The 22,119-nt window shown below is 43.3% G+C and overlaps 1 protein-coding gene across 1 annotated transcript in view; it reads right to left on the bottom strand.

The window, feature by feature from the left end:
• LOC137623213 (periodic tryptophan protein 2 homolog) overlaps positions 1–21,524 on the bottom strand; it is a 101,418-nt gene extending 79,894 nt beyond the window's left edge. The window contains exons 1-5 of the mRNA XM_068353931.1: positions 21,410–21,524; positions 15,946–16,153; positions 8,406–8,534; positions 1,951–2,068; positions 1,541–1,685 (exon numbers count right to left, since the gene is read on the bottom strand). Of these exons, the coding sequence (XP_068210032.1) occupies positions 1,541–1,685; positions 1,951–2,068; positions 8,406–8,534; positions 15,946–16,153; positions 21,410–21,427 (618 nt within the window). The 5' untranslated portion in view covers positions 21,428–21,524. The remainder of the gene's footprint in view (positions 1–1,540; positions 1,686–1,950; positions 2,069–8,405; positions 8,535–15,945; positions 16,154–21,409) is intronic.
• Positions 21,525–22,119: the final 595 nt, after the last annotated feature.

The raw sequence follows: 22,119 nt of genomic DNA, 5'->3' as shown, positions 1-22,119 counted from the left end.
GTCACCAAGGCAAATTCAGTAAAAGCTGAGAATGATGGACAATTAAGAAAAAATACATTTGTGGTAGTGTAAAAATGTCTCTTACTTATCCACAGTTAGGTTTGTATTCAGTTTTGAACTTAGGCCTGGGGCATGCTAGGTGGTTGAGGTGGGAATTTTAACTAAAATTGTTCAAGTAGATATAGTTAGGAAAGATAAAATCTACTGTACTTTAAAACTGGTGAGTTGTTTGTACATGAATACAACCCATTGTCCTTTAATAAACTTAACTTTAGGAGGGAGGAATTCCTTATGTACCATACTGGCTGGTTTAGCTTTCCCAGGAAATGCCAGAGCCCCTAGTACTGTACAGGAGCAGAGATGATGATCCCAGTCAACTGCCTAACAACCAGAACATGAAGATGTTGCAGGCGTTGGACGGTCATGGATATGTTGTCTGAATATATACAGTCATTATGAGAAATTGGTTTGCATACATTCTAACCATCTTCCCACTTGTACTGGAGGATGTGGGAGAAAATTCTTAACCAAATCTGTCTAGAAAGAACATTTGCATCTGATGTTTGGTCCAGCACATAAGGCATGATTGCTGCAACCCAAGGGAGGGGGAAAAAAGGGAAGGCTAGTCACCCTATCTTTCAATCTAGGAATAAGACTTAGAAAATCTTATATTTAATATGAAGTTAGGGTAAAAATCATAAAATCTGGTGATGAAATATAAAATCTTGAAAGACTTCACTGCTGTCTTGAAAGCAGAAAGTGAATGGCTTCATACAATGTAGCAAAACACGTCGTATAAAAAGTTCAAAGCAAAATAATCTTGAGCAGAATTATAACTCTATTATATTCACTCTATCACTAAAAAAAAGTGGATAAAAAATTCAAAATTTTATGATGGTTACTTCACAGTAGATGCTGACACTTTGCAATGCAAGATGCTCAGAATTATAGGTGTTACCATTCACACAACTGAATATAAGATGACGGCAGAATGTAAACAAATGTCCAGTTAGTATTGTCTCCAGAAGTGTATTAGTTTTGGTTCTCAATAATGAAGTGTTATTGTTATTATTATTATTACTTGCTAAGTTACAACACATGTTGAAAAGCAAGATACTATAAGCCCAAGTGAGGAAAGGAGATAAAGAAACTACAAGAGAAGTAATTAAGAATTGAAATAAAATATTTTAAGAATGGTAGAAACATTAAAGTAAATCTTTCATATAAAAATTAATGAAGTGTTATCGGTTACCAGGTGAACTTCAGCATTGGAGGTACTGCGATGGGTTCGAGAGAGCCTGAACATGTGGGACTCTCTTATACACACCGAGACAGTTTCATACTTTCCACATTGAAAACACTGGCCTTGTGGCATTGGAGACAGTATTTCATAAGTATTTGATGTCTTATTGGATTCCCTAGCCCAGCCTTTTACAGGAAAGTCCTTAGAGACCAAATAGCACATTAATCCCAAAAATACACTTATTTGCAGTGTCTTTCACCGATTTCATTACTGTAAAATGTTCATGCATGAACTTACTGTATGCAAATCCAGAGAATTTTCTTCAAAGAAAGCACCAACAATTGTATCCTTATTAGTGCCAATAGAATATTGTATAAGATTCTTAAATTTCACCACACCATAGACACGTGTTACCATATCTCTTGATCCCACAACTAAAACCCTGAAAAATGGAGAAAAATAACTGGCACGAAATGATTTTACATATCAGGTACAGAAATATCCATGTGAAATTAATAAAAGTGGTTCCTCTAAAAGTTAAATAACAATACAGTAAATGGATATTCTTACTATATTTAACACTTAACATGCACCACATACATTGTAGTCACATTAGTAACAAAATTCAATTAAAAAAAAAAAATCAGATAATAAAACTTTACTCCTTGTAATAAAAATACCCATAAATATACAAATGAAACACTAACCTTGAATCAGATGACCAATCCAGGCAAGTGGTATCGTCATACGAAGAACGGAACACCCTTTCCATGACAAATGGGTCAAACACACGTTTACTAGACCCAGGCGCAGCATATACCATAACTGAAATAGAGAGGCTAAAGAATTAAATTTCTTCTTATAGGTATATTCAGTAACAATAAAGTGAAAATTGATGTCTTGTACAAGTTATATTTCAGGAATGACAAACATGGACGTAATTCATATTTCTTCTAACTATACAGCAATTACAAATTATAACAGTATGTCAACAGGAAGCACCTCACCCACTCCGTGGGTTCACCGACAAAACACTTTAATAGCAGCTAGGCTTTCTAGGGAGTTAGTGATGGTGGGAAAGTTTGAGTAAAGGACTCAAATTTATTATAGTTAGGAAAATTGAATTTTCATGATAAAATTAATATTAACCTCTTTGCTACGCTGACATTTTCTGAACATTAAAACATGCCAAATACAACACAGGTTATTGAACTTGTTAGATCATTTACAAATATAAACCACGTGGAAGTTAAAAGCCACATTTATATCCTACAAGAGGAAAACATCACAAATTTTAAGTAATTTGTATTTTTTCTAACAGTACTTACCTCGAACTACTTTCTTAGGAGTATCTGGGATCTCTTCCCATTCGACAAGAATCTTGTGTAGTTTACCCTATTCCCGTTCTCTATGCAGGGTAATCTCTGGCGGAGTGATACGCGCCCAGAGATGACCCAGGGTCAGAGAGCATGCTTTCTTAGGTCTCGCTCCTCAGTAAGTTTCTGGTCGCGTCGGCGTTAACACACCAACGCTCTCTCTCTAACCCAGTGCGACCCTTTGTGTCCCACTCGGTCCCTTGTGTGCTTCCCTTCTTTTCCCTCTGTGTTCCTGTGTCTCGCAGTATATTACTTGTTCATTATGGAGCAGCCCCGTCATTGCCCTGGGCCTATGGCCGGCAAATCGTGTGGCGCTTTTCTCTCAAAACCTCCGTGTTGGAACAAACAGGGTTGTATATTACATTTCAGATATTTCACTATAAAAGCTCTTCCCTCCTTGATATTAACCCCTCCTTTCTTCAGCCAACAAATGAAGGCTTTGGGATTTTAGCCTTTATTCCTGATTATATAAGAGTTATTTAGTGTGTTTTTGTTACTACTCACAATCACACCACTCTCTTTAGCCAAAGGTGACATTCCCTACAAGAGGCATTACTCTAACCCCTCTTAAAGACAAGTATCCTCTCATCTCACCCCACTACCAACTTGCAATTATGTAAGGGCTCTATTTTAGTGTATTTCTACGTTGGCATACTGTTCTAGTCACACAGAAACCATTCTCAAAAGTGAGACACAACTGTGTCGCTCTCCAACCGCCCCCGGGAACTTCCCTTCTGACTCCCACCCACAATGCATCCCAACACACAAGCCATGCAAGTTGTTGAAAGCTCTGGTTGAATTCCATCACAAACTTACAGTAAATTTAAAATCACACCAAATTATCTCCATACTATAAATAATTACTTGAAAATGTCTCAATCCATATAAATCTTCTTGCTTTTATAGGAATTTCCAAATTCCTACATCATTTCCTTGCATTTCAAAATTCATAAAAAATTTCCTCAAAATTGTATCAATGATCACAATTGCAATCCTCATACCTGTAAACACGAGGACGCAACGATCTCTCTCTCTCTCTCTCTCTCTCTCTCTCTCTCTCTCTCTCTCTCTCTCTCTCTCTCTCTCGTGTGCGTAACAGCAGTTATGTAATACCACCAGATGTGGAAAAAGTATGGGTGGGACTAGCTGAATTATCTAGGCAAGTATTATTGATATCAATTATATCATGAGAATTCCATAACATTAAACGTTACCTTAGGATAAGTTACTAGCCCAATTATCCACAGTGACAAGGCAGGATATGGATGAAGAAAGTGAGAAAATAGAGAACTTAAACCAGAAGAATTCTCACCTGTTCTACAATGAACTGTGACAAAGAAGGGAAAGAGAGAATTGAAGGTCAGTTCGCTAGGTGTTCGACAGCAAACAGTTCAAATGGTTCGGAGGGGGAGGACAAAACCAAAGTGCAAACCCCACCATTGGTAGACATGCTAAATGCCCCAGACATGATCGATGACCTGATAACACGAAAAAAGGAGCAGAGAGGGATGGGCACCCGATCGCCAAAATAGAAACCAGAGAAGACAATCCCCTCTGTACCGCACTACGCGCTGATTTAAGGGAAAGAAATTGGATTTTTCTATGGCAACTGAAGGGAAGGCAATAAAGTCTTTCCGTGGCAACCGAAGGAGCCAGCATGTTGCCTAGTTCCCCCTCCCTCGAACAATAACGATGCCTAGAGACTGAAGATACAACAACTGGTGATGGAAATAAAGCCAAACCTATTCTTGCTAGAGAAATTGGGGCGATCATAACTTGTAAAAGCGACTCGGATAAAAGCAGTTTTGTTAGGCAACGAAAAGGAAAGAGACAATATTACTTCAGACCGAGCGCTATCAATTGTTACCTGCTGATGTGCCTGGTGTGACGGGCAAAGTCGTTGTCATAGCTAACCCATCCTCTTGGGGAGAGAGAACTAAGATGTCTTTATTCTGTACCAGGCGACTTGCCCCTGGACCTATTAAGGCCCACAGGGGGATCGACAACACAGGTATCTAGTCTCAAAACTGGTCACCGATGGGATGGTGTCACACAGCATCCCAATGAGACCAGAAGGGAACAAAAAAGGACAAAGTCAGGTAACTGGTTGACCTTGCCTAGTTGAGAACAGCCCTCTCAAGAGAGAAGGAAGGGAAGGCATTGGCCTGGAGACTTTCCTCATCTTACAGAGGAGCACTAGCCACAGCTCTCTAGGAAGACCTGACATCGGAAGATCAAAAGAATGGTGAAATGATCGTCCGTTACTGGTCACCTCCTCTTCAGGTCATCCAAGACATCCAGGCAAAGGGTCCATTCTGAGCCCAGAACCAGATTCTTCTTGAGGGCATCTACCAAGATGTCAAGGCTACCCAGAATGAACTAGGGAATCAAAGATGTCCTAATCCTCTCCACCTAGCACAGAATCATGTGGGCCTCCCAATGGAGACTACGACCTTACTTCCTCTGGAAGAGATGGCTATCATAGGTTGACAAAGACTGCCACCATCGAGTCTACCAAATGGTCCTGGGATGTTGGGAAACCTAGCCAAACAGCCCTTAGTTCACTCCAATTTATGGAACAACTCTTCTCTGCTTCTGACCATTGGGCCAAAACAATCTCTGATCATAGCTGTGTACCACATTCTGATCTGATGCAACCAAACCTGAGATCAGGTCTCTCTGCAACCACCAGAGAAGTTCCTCCCAACATAATAGGATAAAGCTACTAGAGTCTCTTCGGCAACAAAGTCTCAAGGCCGACGAAGGACCAACTGAAGGAACCCAATTTGAGACAACCACCTGGAATCAACTGGGTCAGAGAAGCCAGGAGGTTGAAAAGAGACCTTAACAAGAAAGGAGAAGCATCTCTATAAGGATAAAAATCTTGCAGAAGACTCATAAGCTCATCTATCCGAGTCTTGGACAGAGAAGCCCTCAAAATCCGGCCGTCCAAAAAGATTCCCTGGAAAGTGGTGGTCAGGAAAGAGAACAAAGCGGATCTCTAACTGCTGGCACAAGGCCCGAACCACTTCCTTTGCCGAAGCAATCCTCAGAAGAGGAAGCCTGGACTAGCCAACAATCCAAAAATAAAAGCATATGAATCCCTGGCTGGTGTAGAGTGGCTGATCACCAATAGGAAATCAGAGATGTGGTAAAGCCAAAGCATACAGCCTTGAATCAAAGATTCTCGAGGATGAGGTGAAATGAAGGACAGGTCTGCTTTTTGGATAAAAAGGACACTTGAACATAGGCATCTTCCAAGTCAAAGGAGACCATCCAGTCTCCCTGTCTGACCGACGCTAGGATCAACTAAACTGTCTTCCTCCTGAAAGATGACTTTACCACAAAGGAGTTCAAAACCGAGAAATCTACGATTGGAAACTAAGCACCCTGAGGCCTTTAGAACCACCAACCGGCATCAGTGAAAAACTGGAAGAAGGGAACTAGCTCTAGGACCTCTTTCTCCACTATGGCTAGCAACCCCTACTCCAAGACCTGGCCCCCTATGAGCTGGGACATAACAGTCGAAGTTAAGGAGACAAGTGGATGGGGAGGTCTGAAGCACAAATATCTGGTCCTCAAAGCCTCCAAGGGTGTCTCTTCCCGTAACCTCTTTCCAAATGCCAAAAGGCCTGACTTTGTTTTCTGGGAAGCATCCAAACAAGGTCAATGCACTTTAGGAATGAGAAGAATCAATCAAGGGAAAGCAGACAACCATAGGGTTCAAACCTGAGAAAGAGGATTGACACCCTTGGGAAATAAAACTTCCGATTTTCTCCTCAGAAAATGGAAGGAAACTCTGAGGAGAAAGCTTTGGCCAAAGTACTCTGGCTTCCAAGGTAAGGCCCACTTAATATTCATTAGCACTACAAAAGAACCTTTTTGTCGAAAAAGCGAATTCTTCCAAAAATAGAAAAACGCAGAGACAAGACCTTGATGATTTGAAATAGGGGAGGGAAGAACAACAAACCTCTGATGCACAAAGTAACAGCACAAGAGTTCTGGCAAGCTAAGGCCCCAGATATAGAAGAGCCAAATCTCTTGTATAAAGATGCATCATGAGGAACACATCCTGAGTCACTAATGAATCTCAAAAGAACAATCAAAAGTCCTATGTTAAAAGACTAGCCCTCTAAAAAGAACAAAGGGTGGAATCCAAGCCTGAAAGTCTTCAAAGGCAACAGAAACCAAAGCCTTCTGAGAAGGCAAAGGACTGCTAAAAAGGTACTCAACCTTCAGGTTCGGCCCAGGTTTATAAAAGAAGGAATCATACGACACTTGATAGAATCCTCAACAGAACTTAAGGAGGGAAGAAAAACTTGTCCTCCCCTCATCAATCACCTACCTTAGCAACTTTAGGTGTAATGTCAGACATAACCTAAACAGACCCCGGACATAAGGAAAAAGTAACGTACACTATCACGTAAAATGAGATGGACATTCCAAGACCTCATAAAAGAAAAAGCAAGAGGGAGGATGAGGCTGAATTTCTATATCATGATCATCATCAAGAGAATCTGTGACGCCAAGCTCCTGAACCTTACCTCATCATCCTCTTCCTCATCCTGATCAGACCCCTAAGAATGACCCTCCCTGGCACTCCTGGCTAAGCACTCGTGAATACCTGCCTTAGGTCTAGAGCCTGATTCCGAAACCTCTACCTTCACCTTTATGCTCTCTGGCACTGTTACAGGAATACAAGGCGAATTCATTGGTAAATTATTGCCAGGTGCTTGCCCAACCCTATTCACCTGCCAACCTACACCATGCCGGGGTTCCTGACAGCAGGTAGCTCTTTAGCATGAGAAGTAGAAGGCATAGAAACCAATGATGCAGGTAATGGGGAGCGACCAAACTTCTCCTTCAATAAGGTTGAGGATTTAGCAGCGGACACACCCTCAGCAACCAGGCGTCTTTTCACCGAAGGCACGCTATCAAAACCAGGGGCAAGTCACGTCCAGGTCTTAGCACAGGTCATCAACAGATACCTTTTTCTCTAAAAAAAAAAGGTAATACTCCTGTCATGCTCAAAAAACTCCCTGAAAAAACTCCCTGAAGAAAGGGCAGGGGTCTCCTTCTCACTTCCTCAGACAGACACTGCCTCGGAGGGAGAGGAAGAGCATGCAGCAGCCAATGAATAGAAGAGTGGAAGGAGCCCGAGATCTTCTTGGGGATCAGCATGGTTGCTTGCTTGTAGATTGTGTGGCCCTTGTGGCCACACACAGGCTCTTGCAACACTCCAGCCTGTAGCGAGCATCAGCACGAGCATAACCAAAACAAAAATAAAAAACCCCTATTCAACTTCTTCCACTTCTTAGCGAACTCAGACCACTGCACCAAAGGCCACTCCCTACCCTCAAAACAGGGGGACTCCTGCAGACAGGAATGGCCCTTGTAGTAGCTAAAAAGTTGATGGGGCTCAACTTTAGGCTTAGTCATGTACCAGACACAGCCCTTATTGTGATTGCTGGGACACAAACACATCTAACCCAGAAGTCATCATCAACAACAGCAATCTGAAAAAGAGACAGTAGACCAATTAGAAATTTCTAACAAGAGCGCCGGAAAGTACATATGTACTCTTCAGTGGCTAAGTCAAAGTGAAGGTTAGTGCTACTTGTTGAGTGGGTGGGGTTTTCCAGCCACTGAATAGACATCTGCTGGTTTCCAGCTTCACTGATATCATACCGGTACTGCTGCTAAAGGTCGAAGGTTTGTTTTACATGTAGGAACAAAGTCTAATCACAAAATAATTGATAGAAAAAAAAGGAAATCACAAAACGCACCGGCATTTTCTATGGTCAAGGCAAAATGCTTTCCATCAGGACTGAAGCGAATACTTTTGATGGGACGGTTGAATCGTCTACGATAAATTATGTTCTTGAAGTTCAGGTTGATAATGTGAACCTCACCATCTGTTGACAAAAGAATCACAACACACAAATAAAAAAAAAATGATAAAATGATAAAAATAAAAATTTTTGTAAGTATTCTGTATTTTTCCTAATTATATAAACCTGAATCCTTTACCAAAGGAGAATAGATATCAGCAAAGCTGGAACACTCCAGTTAAAACTTATAAGAGGCAACCACCACTGACACCACCCCTCGTTAGATCACTGACAACTCACTTGGATGGCAGCCGGGACTTACTCTAGGGTTGGCGCTGGCGGGATAGTTTGAGTAATTACTTTAAAAATTTATGATTTGATCCTGTCCAAATACAAAAAATTGTCCTTTACTATAGGAGACTCATCCTTAGGTGGGAAGAAGTCCCAGTTCCAACTAGCAGGAAATTAACCTGGGAACTCGAGACTCATGCATCAGAGAAACTGCAGAATCAAGGTCCCTTATACTTCATGAACCAGAAAACTTGTGGGTGTCAAGGCCCATGCCTTGAAGGGTTATATTTGAGGTAGAAACCTATGATACAATACGGAAAATAAAGAAATAATGGGTTTTTCAAAGCTATCCTCGAAGACCGAATTATGGATTATTGGGTTTGCCTGGATACATCACAATCCCCTTTGTAAAGAGTGTGAGGAAAAGACTCCCCCTGTCTAAACATGAGGTAGCTGAAAGCTAAGTGATCTCACCTAACTTCAGATTAAGTCTAGCTCGCAAGATATTTGAGGCCGTGCCTCCAAGAGAGGGGAAGACTAAAATCAAAAGTTAAGCCATTCTTCACTTTAATATGACAAATTCGTAGATAATTTGTATTTTTCCTAACTATACAAACCTTAGCTATTTAATATGGGTTATTACTGTGGCCGCGGGGGCATAAAAACAATTAGAATAGCCCCAACGTTATCCCTGCGTGTCGTAAGAAGCAACTAAAAGGGACGGGACGAGGGGGCTGGAAACCCCCTCTCCTGTATCGACAAAGAGATAGAGCTGGGGGGAGAGTGACTGCTCCCCGCACTCTAGTTTTGGGGTGTTTGAATGTGCGTGGATGTAGTACGATAGAGAGTAAAAGATGTGAAATTGGAAGTATGTTTAGGAATAGAAGGATGGATGTATTGGCCTTGTGTGAGACGAAGATAAAAGGAAAGGGTGAAGTGATGTTTGGTGAAATGTCTGGTAGAGTGTCTGGGATTGAAAAGGGAAGAGCGAGAGAGGGTGTGATTTTATTGCTGAGTGAATGGATGACAGGTAAAGTAGTAGAATGGAAGGAGATATCATCTAGGTTAATGTGGGTAAGGGTTAGGTTGGGTAGGGAATGTTGGGCGTTTGTCAGTGCGTATGGGCCAGGTAGTGAGAAAAGTGAAGAGCGGAATGAGTTCTGGTATGAATTAACTAGGTATGTAGAAGGACTGGGTAGAAGGAATTATGTAGTTGTCATGGTTGACTTAAATGCTAGAGTGGGCGCTGGAGAGGTAGAAGGTGTCATTGGGAAGTATGGCGTACAAGGTGAAAATGAGAGTGGTGAGAGACTGGTTAAAAAAAAAAAAAAAAAAAAAAAAAACCTGCTGCTTCCTCCGATGCCTTAGATGACCGCGGAGGTAGCAGCAGTAGGGGATTCAGCATTATGAAGCTTCATCTGTGGTGGATAACGGGGGAGGGTGGACAGTGGCACCCTAGCAGTACCAGCTGAACTCGGTTGAGTCCCTTGTCGCGCAACTTTGTAGGCATCCCCCCCACTGGTGGACATGCAGGGGGACTGCCAATCCTAGCGTTTACAGCCTCGGCCGCTCCCTCTAGGATTTTTACCTCCCCTAGAGAACTTCTTGCCCTTCCTGTCCTTGACGGGAAAGGGCTTAGACAGCTTTGGCTTTGCTGCTATCGTCTTCTTCCCATTCTTAGCTGGACGGGGCTGTTGAGTTGCTGGAGGTTTGTAGGGCCTCGATGTCAGGGCCCTATGGAGGAGGGAGTCCTGGTTGGACTTCCTCCACCTTTCAGCAGCTAGCTCCACGTCCTTAGGCTCGAACAAACTCTTACCAAGTACGGAAGAGTGTCTGAGCCTGCTAACGTCGGAACTGGAGACCTTCTGGTGAAATCTCTCGGCAACTGTGTCTCGACGTTTCAGGATCGTATTGGCCCACATGCTCGAGACTTGGTGGGCCAGAAACTTGATGGTCCGCGTGCCTGAGAGTAAGAATGTCTCCAGTGCCTTCCTGGTGCTTTCTTTGGACAGGTCCTCAGACTGCACCAGGATGCCCAGAGACCCTAGCCAGATGTCAAGCCACGAGGTTGCCTGAATGGCACACTTCGCCACCTTCTCCTGGCTTAGGATCTCAGTAGCAGAATACGAAACCTGCCGATTGGAGAGTCTCTCTAGAGGAACTCCCCCAGTGAGTTCTTCCACAGAATGGTGAATGGGAAGACTCAAACAAGTCTCCTCTAAGATCTCGAAATACCTCCTCCGGTGGACTCGAGGAGGAGGGAGGAGCTTGTTACCGGCGCTGGATCTGTTGGAGGAGGCAAGCTCAGAGAGCTGGCCTTCGACCTTGTCTCTGACACTCTTCATCCCTTGTGACCAGGGCAAGGCTGCACTGGCCCTAGAGGGCCTCTGGGTGCCGTAGACTCGGTCCAAGACCGTGTCCTTACCCACATGAGGAGGAATCTCAGGGTCCGGAAACCCATTGAGTTTTCTCATGAGGGTCAGAACTTGCCAGGACGCATGTTCTGACTCTTGATGCTCTCCTCCAGAAGGGCTAGCAGCAAAGTCTCCCGTCCCCAGTGGCTCTTCCTGGGGGGACTCGTGGACATTCTCCGAAGGTCTAGCTGGTTCCTGTCTGATCCTTGCAGAAGACTTAGGCAAAGTCTTCGAGTCCTTCGGCTCCCTCCAGGGAGGGATAGAGGACTCTAGCAACGATGGATGCAGGCTCTTCTCCATCCCCGTGCGAGGAGACTTCTCAGGAATAGGCGGAGTTTCCCCCATTGGTGCGATGGGGTAACGGACCAGCTCGTCAGACTCCCCTGAGGATGGGAAATCCTCATCTGCAGGGGAGGGAGAGAAAGTCTGGGGGGGAGAGGGAGCCTTGCACAAGGATTTCCGAGGAGACAGCATAGCCCTCGGAGAAGTCACCACGTAGGGGACTCCTCTCTTCCTCATCAGGGGAAACGAGGTAGCCACTGCTTTGTGACCTAGTTCAGAGAACACAGCATTAAACGCCTGCATGAGAGTTCTGACTATGGTCCCAAACCAGGGCTGTTGGCTGACAGTCGCGCTGTCAGACACTCCCTATGGAGGGAAGGGGATCGATCGATCCCTAGGAGGAGTCGACAAACGAGGGTTCGCCTAAAACGAAGCTGAAAGAGAGTCCTTAGACCTGTCCGGGAACCTCCCCTCCTCCGGCGAGCGCGCTGTTCTGCGCTTGCGAGGGGGGGAACGAGATGATGATCCGTCCGCCTGAAGCCCCGTGAAGTCGCGTGCGGGATCGCGCAATGAGCCCTACGCTGGATTGCCCGCGGAAGGATCGTGAGAGACAGGAATTTCGCGCAAGGGTGATAGCGAGGGCGTGCGGCGAGCAGGAGCTGGAACGTGGGGCAGGGTTGAAGGCTGGATGGGAGCTGGAGCGTGAGCAACCTTCTGCTTGCGCGTGCGCGCAGGAACCTGCTGAAGAGCCTGTGCGGGCGAGACTATTGGGCGCACGTGCGCAGGAGAAATGTTCCTAGCACGTGGGCGTGGAGCGCGCGTGTCAGGAAACACGGGGCGAGGGTGCGATTGTGCAGCCTCGTGAGAGCGCAAAGGTGAACTTGCGCGCTGGTGCGCAGGAGAACGTTGCGCAGGTGGTGCAGGAACTGCCCCCGAGGAGAACGAGGGCGCGCAGGAGATCGCGGGTGTACAGGAGTGTGCTGCTATGATGGGTGCGCACTGGTGTGTGCTGCTGCAATGGGAGCGCAGGGGTCGCATGTGTGCGCTTCTGAGTTGGGCGAGCATGGCGCGCAACAGGATTTGGGCACACAGGGGTGCGCAGTTTGGAAGAAGAAGGCAGGGGTATCTGTGAGCGCCTGTGCGCTAACTTGGGTACCTCCTGTACTGCGCGCTGGAATGTAGGAGAGCGCTGGCGAGCTGATGAGCGCTTGCGCGCTGTGTCAGGAACTGCAGCTGCGCGCTTAATTCCAGAAGTGCGCTGAGGCACTGGAGAGCGCTTGAGCGCTGTGGCAGGAACTGCAGGAGGGCGCTGGCGCGCAGGTGAGCGCGTGTGCACAGGAGAGCGCTGGCACACTATAGCAAGTACTGCAGGAGGGCGCGCAGGAGATCGTGGGTGCGCAGGGGGACCCTGGCGCGTAAGAACAGGAGCAGGAGCACGCAAGTGCAAGAGAGAGCAGTGGCACTAAGTCAGGAACAGCAGCAAGACGGCGCGCAGGGGGTGCCTGGCGCTTAAGGGCACAGTTTTGCGCTCAAGTCCCTTGTACCCCGAAGGGACCGTTGCCTGTGCAATGACAGGATCAGCAGCCTTGAAGGGTGACGGCAGGACAGCAGGTCTGGAGGGTGACAGGTCAGGGAGTCCTGAAGGATGACCTTCCACCGAAGGAGATCGCGAACGATCTTCGGAGAGGTCTAAGGTGGTAGCTGGCAGGATCGGTGAACGATGAGTCTCCTCCACAGAGGACTGCGGGAACGACGAGCCGAAAAGGCGCCTCCTAACTCCCTTGTGAGGAGAAGGAAGTCCTCTATGGCGAAGGGGAGGATGAGCCTTCCGCCTTATGTGCCCTCTAGGGGCCGTGGGATCAGCAAGCTGACCTTCATAAGGCCTCCACAGAGGAGTCTCTGTAATTGAACTCCCCCGGGGGGGAGGAGAGTCACCAGCAGGAGAGACCGTGGGACTAAGTTCCACCCTCAAAAGATGTTCAGAGGGGGAATCAGAGCCTTCAGCTACCTCAGCAACAACAGGAGCAGTTTGATCCGACACACCAGAGGCCTCTGTTATAACAACGTCGACGATAGACAGAGGATTACGTCTGCTATCGCCGGCGATTGCTTAACAGCTGCTCCCAGCTGGATCATATCAAACAGGGCTTCCATGGAGGGCGAACCATGAAGCCCCAAGGAAGACCAAAGCTGTAACAAATCATGATTATGCACAGTGAAATCAATATCCTCCACCGAGGGAGGAGGGGCAGCTGCCTCGCTATGGGAGGCAACTACCTCTCCCGCACCCCGGGATCGGCCAACATAGCAAAGGTCTACGCTCCCCCTCGACGGCCTCTCGGAAGAGACCGATCGAGTGGAAGCTTCGGAGGAGGTTTGGGATACGGAAGAAGAGGCCTTGGGATTTTCTCTCTTCAAAGAAGCCTTTGGAGGAGAAATATCCCTTTTGGACTTCTTCCGGCACCGGGAAAACCTCTCCCACTGGGAGGTAGACCACTCCCTACACTCACCGCATACATTACCCTTTTCACACCGTTGGCCCCTACAATGAGGACACAATGTGTGAGGATCTGTGTCGACCGCCGACATAAAGGTCTCACAAGGGCGGTCAGGTAAACCAGGACACGTACACATATTAATAGAGGCCAACTTCACACACTCAGTAGAAAAAGAAAAAGCAAAACAGATTAATGGCAGTCAAAGCGAGGGTGAGAGCAGACACGTCTGTTCATCACCCGAGCCAAAAGCAGAGTGAAGTATTCAAAGGTGTGTGTGAGGGGGGGGGGGGGGGTAGCAAGCTACACCTCCCTATCCCCCGCTAACTAGCGGTGGGGTAGTAATCCCTCGTTAAAACTCTAATTTCTCGTCATTTAAGCTACACCGAAGTAATGACCCATAATAATAGCGTGGTTTGTATTTCAGTTACGGAACAATTTAAACTTACTCATAACCTCAGCCCGGGATAAGCAGTCACTGGTCCTTTAAGAAGAGCCAAGGTAGCTTAATCACGCTGTGCAGCTACTACAGGCCCCAGGGAGAACATATCCATTGCCACGTGAATCACATCCCGCAGGTTATGGGCAGTGAAGGTCGACTGACATTTCCAGACGCCTGCCTGGAGAACCTGTGACGCAGAGAAGTTTCTTCTGAAAGCAAGTTAGCACCTCTGACGTTGTGGGCTTTCACTCAAATCCCTTTCAGAGGAGGAGGGGACGATAAGATTCGTGAGATGACTTCTCTCAGCCAGAAGGATATGGTCTGCAATCTACCTCGAAGAGGCGAAATTGCGCTGAGAGCAACCTGGCAAGCATGCTATGAAGATTGAGGGTGCTTAAAAGGGGAACAGAAGGACAAAGATCTGTTGCCTTTTGCAAAGACCTTTGGGAAGAGGGAAGCTGGAATGCGAGCCCTTCTACTATAACATTCTACGGTAGCAGTGGGGCAACAATGGGCTGACCCTGAAAGGACACCATGGAGCCGATGACCTGAGAAAGGTATCTGTGCAACAACCTGTTGCAACTTAGTCTCAGAAGGGGAACCTTAAATGCCCAAAGGACACAACACACACGAAGTGTCCACCACTTGAAAAGAAGATGGCCATCCCTAAGGAGATGCTGCCATTTCACTAAGGGGAAACAGCAGTACCACAGATCTTCAGCGGTACTCCAGAATATGTCCGCATAGTCGGGACCATGATGAGGAAGCAGTCACATAACACATGCTAGAAAAAAAAGAATTAGAAATATCTGCCAAATGTTTCCAGTCAATTTTCTCCAATGGCTGAAATACAAGCGAGTTTTAAGTGAGCTAATGGGGGCCGTTGCCTCCCCGCTGCCGACAGGTACCTGTCAGTTGTTTAGACCCCATCATAAGTTTTAACTGCCATGTTCCAGCTCTATTCTCCTATAGTAAAGGGTGATGATTTGTATTCTTTTAGGAATGAACACCAAAACCAATTACAGTATACACTTTATCCTTTCATATGAAAATTTTCAAAACAGAATCAAAATCTATATTTGTAGAGAAACTCAAAACATTCAAGGACATTTAAATTTTCTTTTTACTTACAATAAAATTGAATCCAGTTCCTAAGAATTTAGTGAAGTAAGGTAGAAAATAAGTTACAGTACATAACCTTCTGAGGATCCCATAATGCTCTTTGGCTTGTGTAACCACAAGTGTTACTGTACAGTATATAGAAAATTTATTTAGTTATCTAATGCAAATGTCATGTTTTTCTATATTTCTTTTTTAGTTACAGTACAAAACATTAACATTTGTAGATTGACATGAAGTCATTGCTCCACAATCAAAAATCGTGTGTGACAGTTATTTTGTTACATCTGGGATAACTAAAGGACAGAAATTCCCCTTTTTGAAATATTTGCTAATCTGAACATTGAAATAATAAATTTCTTTAGTAAATAACCTACTGTATTTCTCAGACTATTTTGCACAAAAGAAAAACTAATCAAAATTACTATACTGAAATTCATAAACAGACTTACCTTCTTCGGCAGCAATAAGTATAAGACCATTTGGTGAAAGGGCTAAGGTTGTATAATTGAATCTGGCTTCAACTGGTAGAGTAAGTGATCTATTGTTGCGTAGATCATAAATGGAAGTCTTATTACCTACTGGGCATAATACCGAATTCCCATCAGCAGAGAATATTATGTTGCCTTTTCTGTAAACTGTACCAATGAGGTTGGAAAACTGAAAATAAAATGGCAACAATAATTAAAATGCTTATGATATACAAATAAAGCTTAAAAATACAAAACTACAGTAAGCTTCTTTGATATAACACACTTGGCCAATAGTTAACCACCACTCAATAGTCCAATTATTATGTAAAGTTTAATTATTTTAAAGTAAATTGTATTTTTCCTAAATACTCAAACTGAAGTCCTTTAATAGTACAGTACAATGGTTTTGGCCTAGCTGAAACATCCGTTGAGCTTTCAACAAGATAGTTGTAGTTATTGTCAGGTGGAGGATGATCCCACCCACAAGAGTGTCTTAAAAACATGGTTGTTTTATTCCAACTTTTTCAGTGTTAAAATCTGATACCCCTTTTTAATTGGATATTAAATCGAGATTGCTTATAGTATTAACTTTAAATTTTAAAGCCTTGTAATTTCCCTTATTTCATAACTAGTCAATTTTACAAACAGGGAAAATAGCCCAGTAAGGAAATAAGGAAAGATTGAATAGCATGCCTGAGTGTAGCCTCAGGCAAGAGAACTCTAACCCAAGATAGTTGGAGGCAATGGCACTACTGTATTTACGACTAGGGAAGAATGCTTTGAATATATAGTGTTCTCTTAGAAGAGCTGTTTACCAAATCTTAAGTCTTTTCTACCCTCATCAAGAGGAAAGTGGCCCCTGAACTATTACCGTAGTTAACCCCTTGAATGAAGAAGAATTTTTCAGTTATTTTACTGTTATCAGGTGTATAAGGCAAAAGGGGAATGTGTAAAGAATAGCTCAGACTATTCAGTATATGTGTAGGTAAAGGAAAAAAGAACCACGACACAAGAGGGATCTAATGTAGTACTATCTAGCCAGTCAAAGGACTCAATAACTCTCTCGAAGTAGTATCTCAACGGGTAACTGGCACCTTGGCCAACATACTACTTACTTCCTACTACAGTGATAGTTATGAAAATAAATAAAGAGTTTTAGGCTAGCCTTATTGCTGACTTATACCTATGGGTAGGCTAACATAGCCTAAAGCTAGCTTTCTCAAGCAGACTTTATAAATGTTTATTCTTTTAATATAGTTTTTGATAGTAACTGTCAGTAACCAACTGCTTTTAACAATAAAGATGATTCGCTGACCTATATAAATTTATGAATAACAAATTTGTTTCAAAAGGATCTAACCATAGTGAGGTTAAGCAAGGATGAAACTCGACATTTCCATGGGTTATAAAGTATCGTTGACCCATATAGCAGTTTTATACCCAGGCTTTAGCAATAAGATTACCTGTAGTTTGAATCTGGAGATTATCTGTTATGAGAGCCAGCAGACTCAGCATTACAGAGGTCACAAGAGCCCACGGACTCAACGTAACCACAGTCACGAGAACCTGAAACTTCTACGTGATGGAAGACCAAGGACTCCCTGACATGAGAGCCTGAAGGCTACACAAGACAAGGAGCACGAGAGCCTGAAGGCTCAGCGCAACCCTTGTTGTGTGATCTCGAAGGATCAACACAACGGGCGACCGGGATCTCCCTGTCAGGAGAAACCAAAGTCTCTATGTGATGGTTGGCACGAGATTGATTGATAGATTTGAAGTTCTTTGGCATCCTGACAGGTTGGTACGAGAGCCCGAAGGTTCAGCGTAACCAACGTTGTGAGAACTAGACTGCTCAATAAAACTAGAACTCGAAACCTTGCTGTGAGATCCCAAAGGATCAACAAGACTGTCACGAGACCCAGAAGGGACATCGTGACTAGAACCAGCAGGTTCAAAAAGATGTCTCCTAACAACCCAAGGAAGAGTACATCCCAGTTCGAGAAGGGATACAAACTCATCCACCTGATGGACCTCCGAAGGGGAACGTCCTGCAGGGGGAGTCTGCCCAAGATCTACCTCTCCCGAGGGGGAAGTTGGTTCACCCTCACCCCCACCTGCTAACTAGCGGTTGGGGTTGTTATCGGTCGCTAAAAATTATCATGGCTCGTCTTTCAGCTTCGCCGTAAGTAATACACCTATAAATAGCGAAGGGTCTGTATTTGTACTGGAACAAACTTTCTGTTCAGTTTATAGTTACTGTTACAACTCTACAAGATAAAACTATACCCGAAACAATGACCTATGTGATTGGCGTACGCAGCTCATCTATGTACTATTTGCGAGAAGAAAGGAGCAGTGACCATGTTTATTTGTGAGCAAAGCAAGCCGCAGCTGCGAAAAATCCATTTGTGATATAAATTACAGGTAGTAATGAGAGTCCTATTAAAAGCGCCCAGGAGCACCCAGGAAAGTAAAAAGCGCCCGGGGTAAAATAAATATCGCCCAGGAGCAGGGTTGCCAGGTTCACAAAGGCACTCTCGGCCAAATTAGATGCATTTTCCGTCCAAATTCAGTGAGTTCATTCAACAAAATCGGCCAAACTATACATATATGAAATGTAAGAAAAAAAAAATATATATTATATATTATATATTATATATATATATATATATATATATATATATATATATATATATATATATATATAAAACAGGGGAGGGTGGGCTGTGGCACCCTAGCAGTACCAGCCAAACTCGGTTGAGTCCCTTGTCAGGCTGGGAGGAACGTAGAGAGGAGTGGTCCCCTTTTTTGTTTCATTTGTTTGATGTCTGCTACCCCCCAAAATTGGGGGAAGTGCCTTGGTGTATGTATATATATATATATATATATATATATATATATATATATATATATATATATATATATATATATATATATGGAGTTTTTTATCTAGATTAATTCTTTCAGTGTGGAATCCATAAAATTTACTATAGAAAATGAAGAAAATAACAGTATTCCATATTTAGACTTACAAGCAGATAAATTAAGTTTTCATATATAGAAAGCCTACAAATAACTTTTTGTATTTTAGACCACATATGATTTTATATACTGTAAAGAAATCTTTCTAGTCTTTCCCTTCAAACATTGGTTTTCTTCTATTAACGTTCTTTTTTCCCATTTGTATAAGTTAGCACGGTTGTCTTCTTTTTGAAGGCAAATTTCTCCCCGTCGCCTTTTTTCTCGCAGGCTCTTTTTGGTAGGACCGAGTTATGATACTTCAATAGTGACCGATGCAGTAGGTATGCGTAGTATATCCATGCACTGCTTACTAGAACAGAGCACCAGTGACATAATGCTTATTTGAGAGCAAAGCGAGCCATGGAGGAGCAAAAACTATCTAAGGGACATGATATGAATTGATAGGCAATTACGATACTTTACATCCCACTTAAACGGACCATATATTTTCCCAACTGGTTACCTCGTGTTTATTATGCATTTCTAACCACTGCTATTACTGCAAATCAGTTGTTTTTGGTTTCTCCACCCATATACCTGATTTCCCACTTGGATCCCCCACAATTTTTATACAGGGGGCTTAGGAAAACTCAAGAATTGATGGTTTTCCCCAATATTCATGGTTAGAAATGGATAAAATGGATAATAAGTAGGAAAAATATATGGTTCATGTATTTGACTAGAAACTAAAGTATCATATAATGTTAGCTAAAGGTAAGAGGAGCAGCAGGCGAGGACAATATCCCTGCTGTTAAGGATCACACCAAACAAGCAGTTAGATGTCGCCCCGTTTTGTTCGCACAGATTAGAGATTAATGAAGATCAAATGAGGCCCTTTACGTTATGCATGCTCCGAAGAATTTCCGAGGGACAGTGATTTACTAGCCACGTGTACTGCTAACACACGAGGTAGGAAACGGTTCAGAATACTTTGACTAAAAAACATACCTAGTGACGGACCCTTATATAAACTACAAGGACGCTTGGAAAAAATAGGCTCTTTTAAGACGTGCCTTTTTGACATCCTAACGAGCAAAAATTATTCCATGCAGAAAATCCTCTCGTGTGAAGCCACCCTAAGTTAGGACATGGTGATTTAAGTCAGGTAAGGTGGGGTACCTTAGATTAGTAAATATCTTCTTAAATTTCTTCAAAATCCTAACACAGACAAACTTAAGCCCTCAAATATATAGAAAATGTTATAAGAACAATAATATTGTATTTATTTACTAAATTTTCAGTAACCTAAAACGAAGGCAGGAGCTTTTGTATATCAGCGGCCAGTTCCATCCGCATGCACAGAATATGGTGATTTTCTTCACATTTTCTAGTCGTTCGTAAGATGATTATCCGTAAAATATCTACACTGAAACACCACCTAATTTAAACTAAACGCCTACCCTAACCTACAAGCTATCTCCTTACCAATTTCCCTAACAGAGGGGGTTAACGCCGCCCTTAGACTGCTGTATTTCTAACCGGCCGTCAACACACATACAGGAGTAGGCTATCATTCCTATACCCACGAAGGTCTAGTGCAAGCTTGTCAAATGACACTGAAATGTGTAGTCTCGTAGAAGATACGGTATCCTTCAAGTCTTCCAGGATATAATTACAATAACTTTTTCCTTGAGGAACCTTCCTTGAAGGATACGGCATCCTTCAAGTCTTCCGGGATATAATTACAATAACTTTTTCCTTGAGGAACCTTCCTTGAAGGATACGGCATCCTTCAAGTCTCCCGGGATATAATTACAGTAACTTCTTCCTTGAGGAACCTTCCTTGAAGGATACGGCATCCTTCAAGTCTCCCAGGATATAATTACAGTAACTTTTTCCTTGAGGGAACCTTCCTTGAAGGATACGGCATCCTTCAAGTCTTCCAGGATATAATTACAATAATTTCTTCCTTGAGGAACCTTCCTTGAAGGATACGGCATCCTTCAAGTCTTCCAGGATATAATTACAATAACTTTTTCCTTGAGGGAACCTTCCTTGAAGGATACGGCATCCTTCAAGTCTCCCGGGATATAATAACAATAACTTTTTCCTTGAGGGAACCTTCCTTGAAGGATACGGCATCTTTCAAGTCTCCCGGGATATAATTACAATAACTTTTTCCTTGAGGAACCTTCCTTGAAGGATACGGCATCCTTCAAGTCTCCCGGGATATAATAACAATAACTTCTTCCTTGAGGAACCTTCCTTGAAGGATACGGCATCCTTCAAGTCTTCCGGGATATAATTACAATAACTTCTTCCTTGAGGAACCTTCCTTGAAGGATACGGCATCCTTCAAGTCTCCCAGGATATAATTACAATAACTTCTTCCTTGAAGGATACGGCATCCTTCAAGTCTCCCGGGATATAATTACAATAACTTCTTCCTTGAAATTAGCATGAAAATTCCATAGTACATTACCTTGTATGAAAATTTCATTTTGTAGATTAGGGTGAGGTAATTTACGGAAGAGAGAACATACTCGTGTTACCACTGGCGCTGTTTGTTTACTTCTGTGGAAAAACGTGCTCAGGGTTGCCAGATTATTTCGACAGGATTATCGTACACGAGCCTTAAAATTGTCGTTTTTCAACTAAAAATATCGTACACAGTTTCAATATAGTTATTAGGGAGTTACATGATTGACTTATATAAAAGTATTTTAGTATAATTGTTTAATTAAACACACATTTGTATATGCCTAAGGTATGTATCGTACATCGTACTGGACCTAAAATAATCGTACATGTACGATAATTATCGTATGGATGGCAGCCCTGAACGTGCTGGTTCCGGGGTGAAGCATAGCCTTTACAACGGCGCCTCTAACGTTTATCTTCTTGTACTGTTTTTGTCTTTTCTTCCACATCAGGTTTAATACTTCTTTTTTCTTTTCTATATTTGTTTCACTAAATAAAAATAATCCTACTATTTTCTTTAAGTCTTCGTCGTATGGTTGTTGTAGCCCAATTACTTCATTCCTTTCTTTTCTATATTCCTGGCAAAATAACAAAAAAATGTATCAAATCTTCCTCCTCATTTTCACAAAAATTACAGTTTATTGTGTCTATTTACAATATTTAGTTTTAAAGTATTAGTTCTTGCTCTAAAAAACTATCACTGAAGCAAAT

This window comes from Palaemon carinicauda, chromosome 30, assembly GCF_036898095.1.
Source record: "Palaemon carinicauda isolate YSFRI2023 chromosome 30, ASM3689809v2, whole genome shotgun sequence".
NCBI classification, from domain to species: domain Eukaryota; kingdom Metazoa; phylum Arthropoda; class Malacostraca; order Decapoda; family Palaemonidae; genus Palaemon; species Palaemon carinicauda.
The sequence above is the reverse complement of the archived record's forward strand: the minus strand, read 5'-3'. Positions and strand labels throughout refer to the sequence as shown.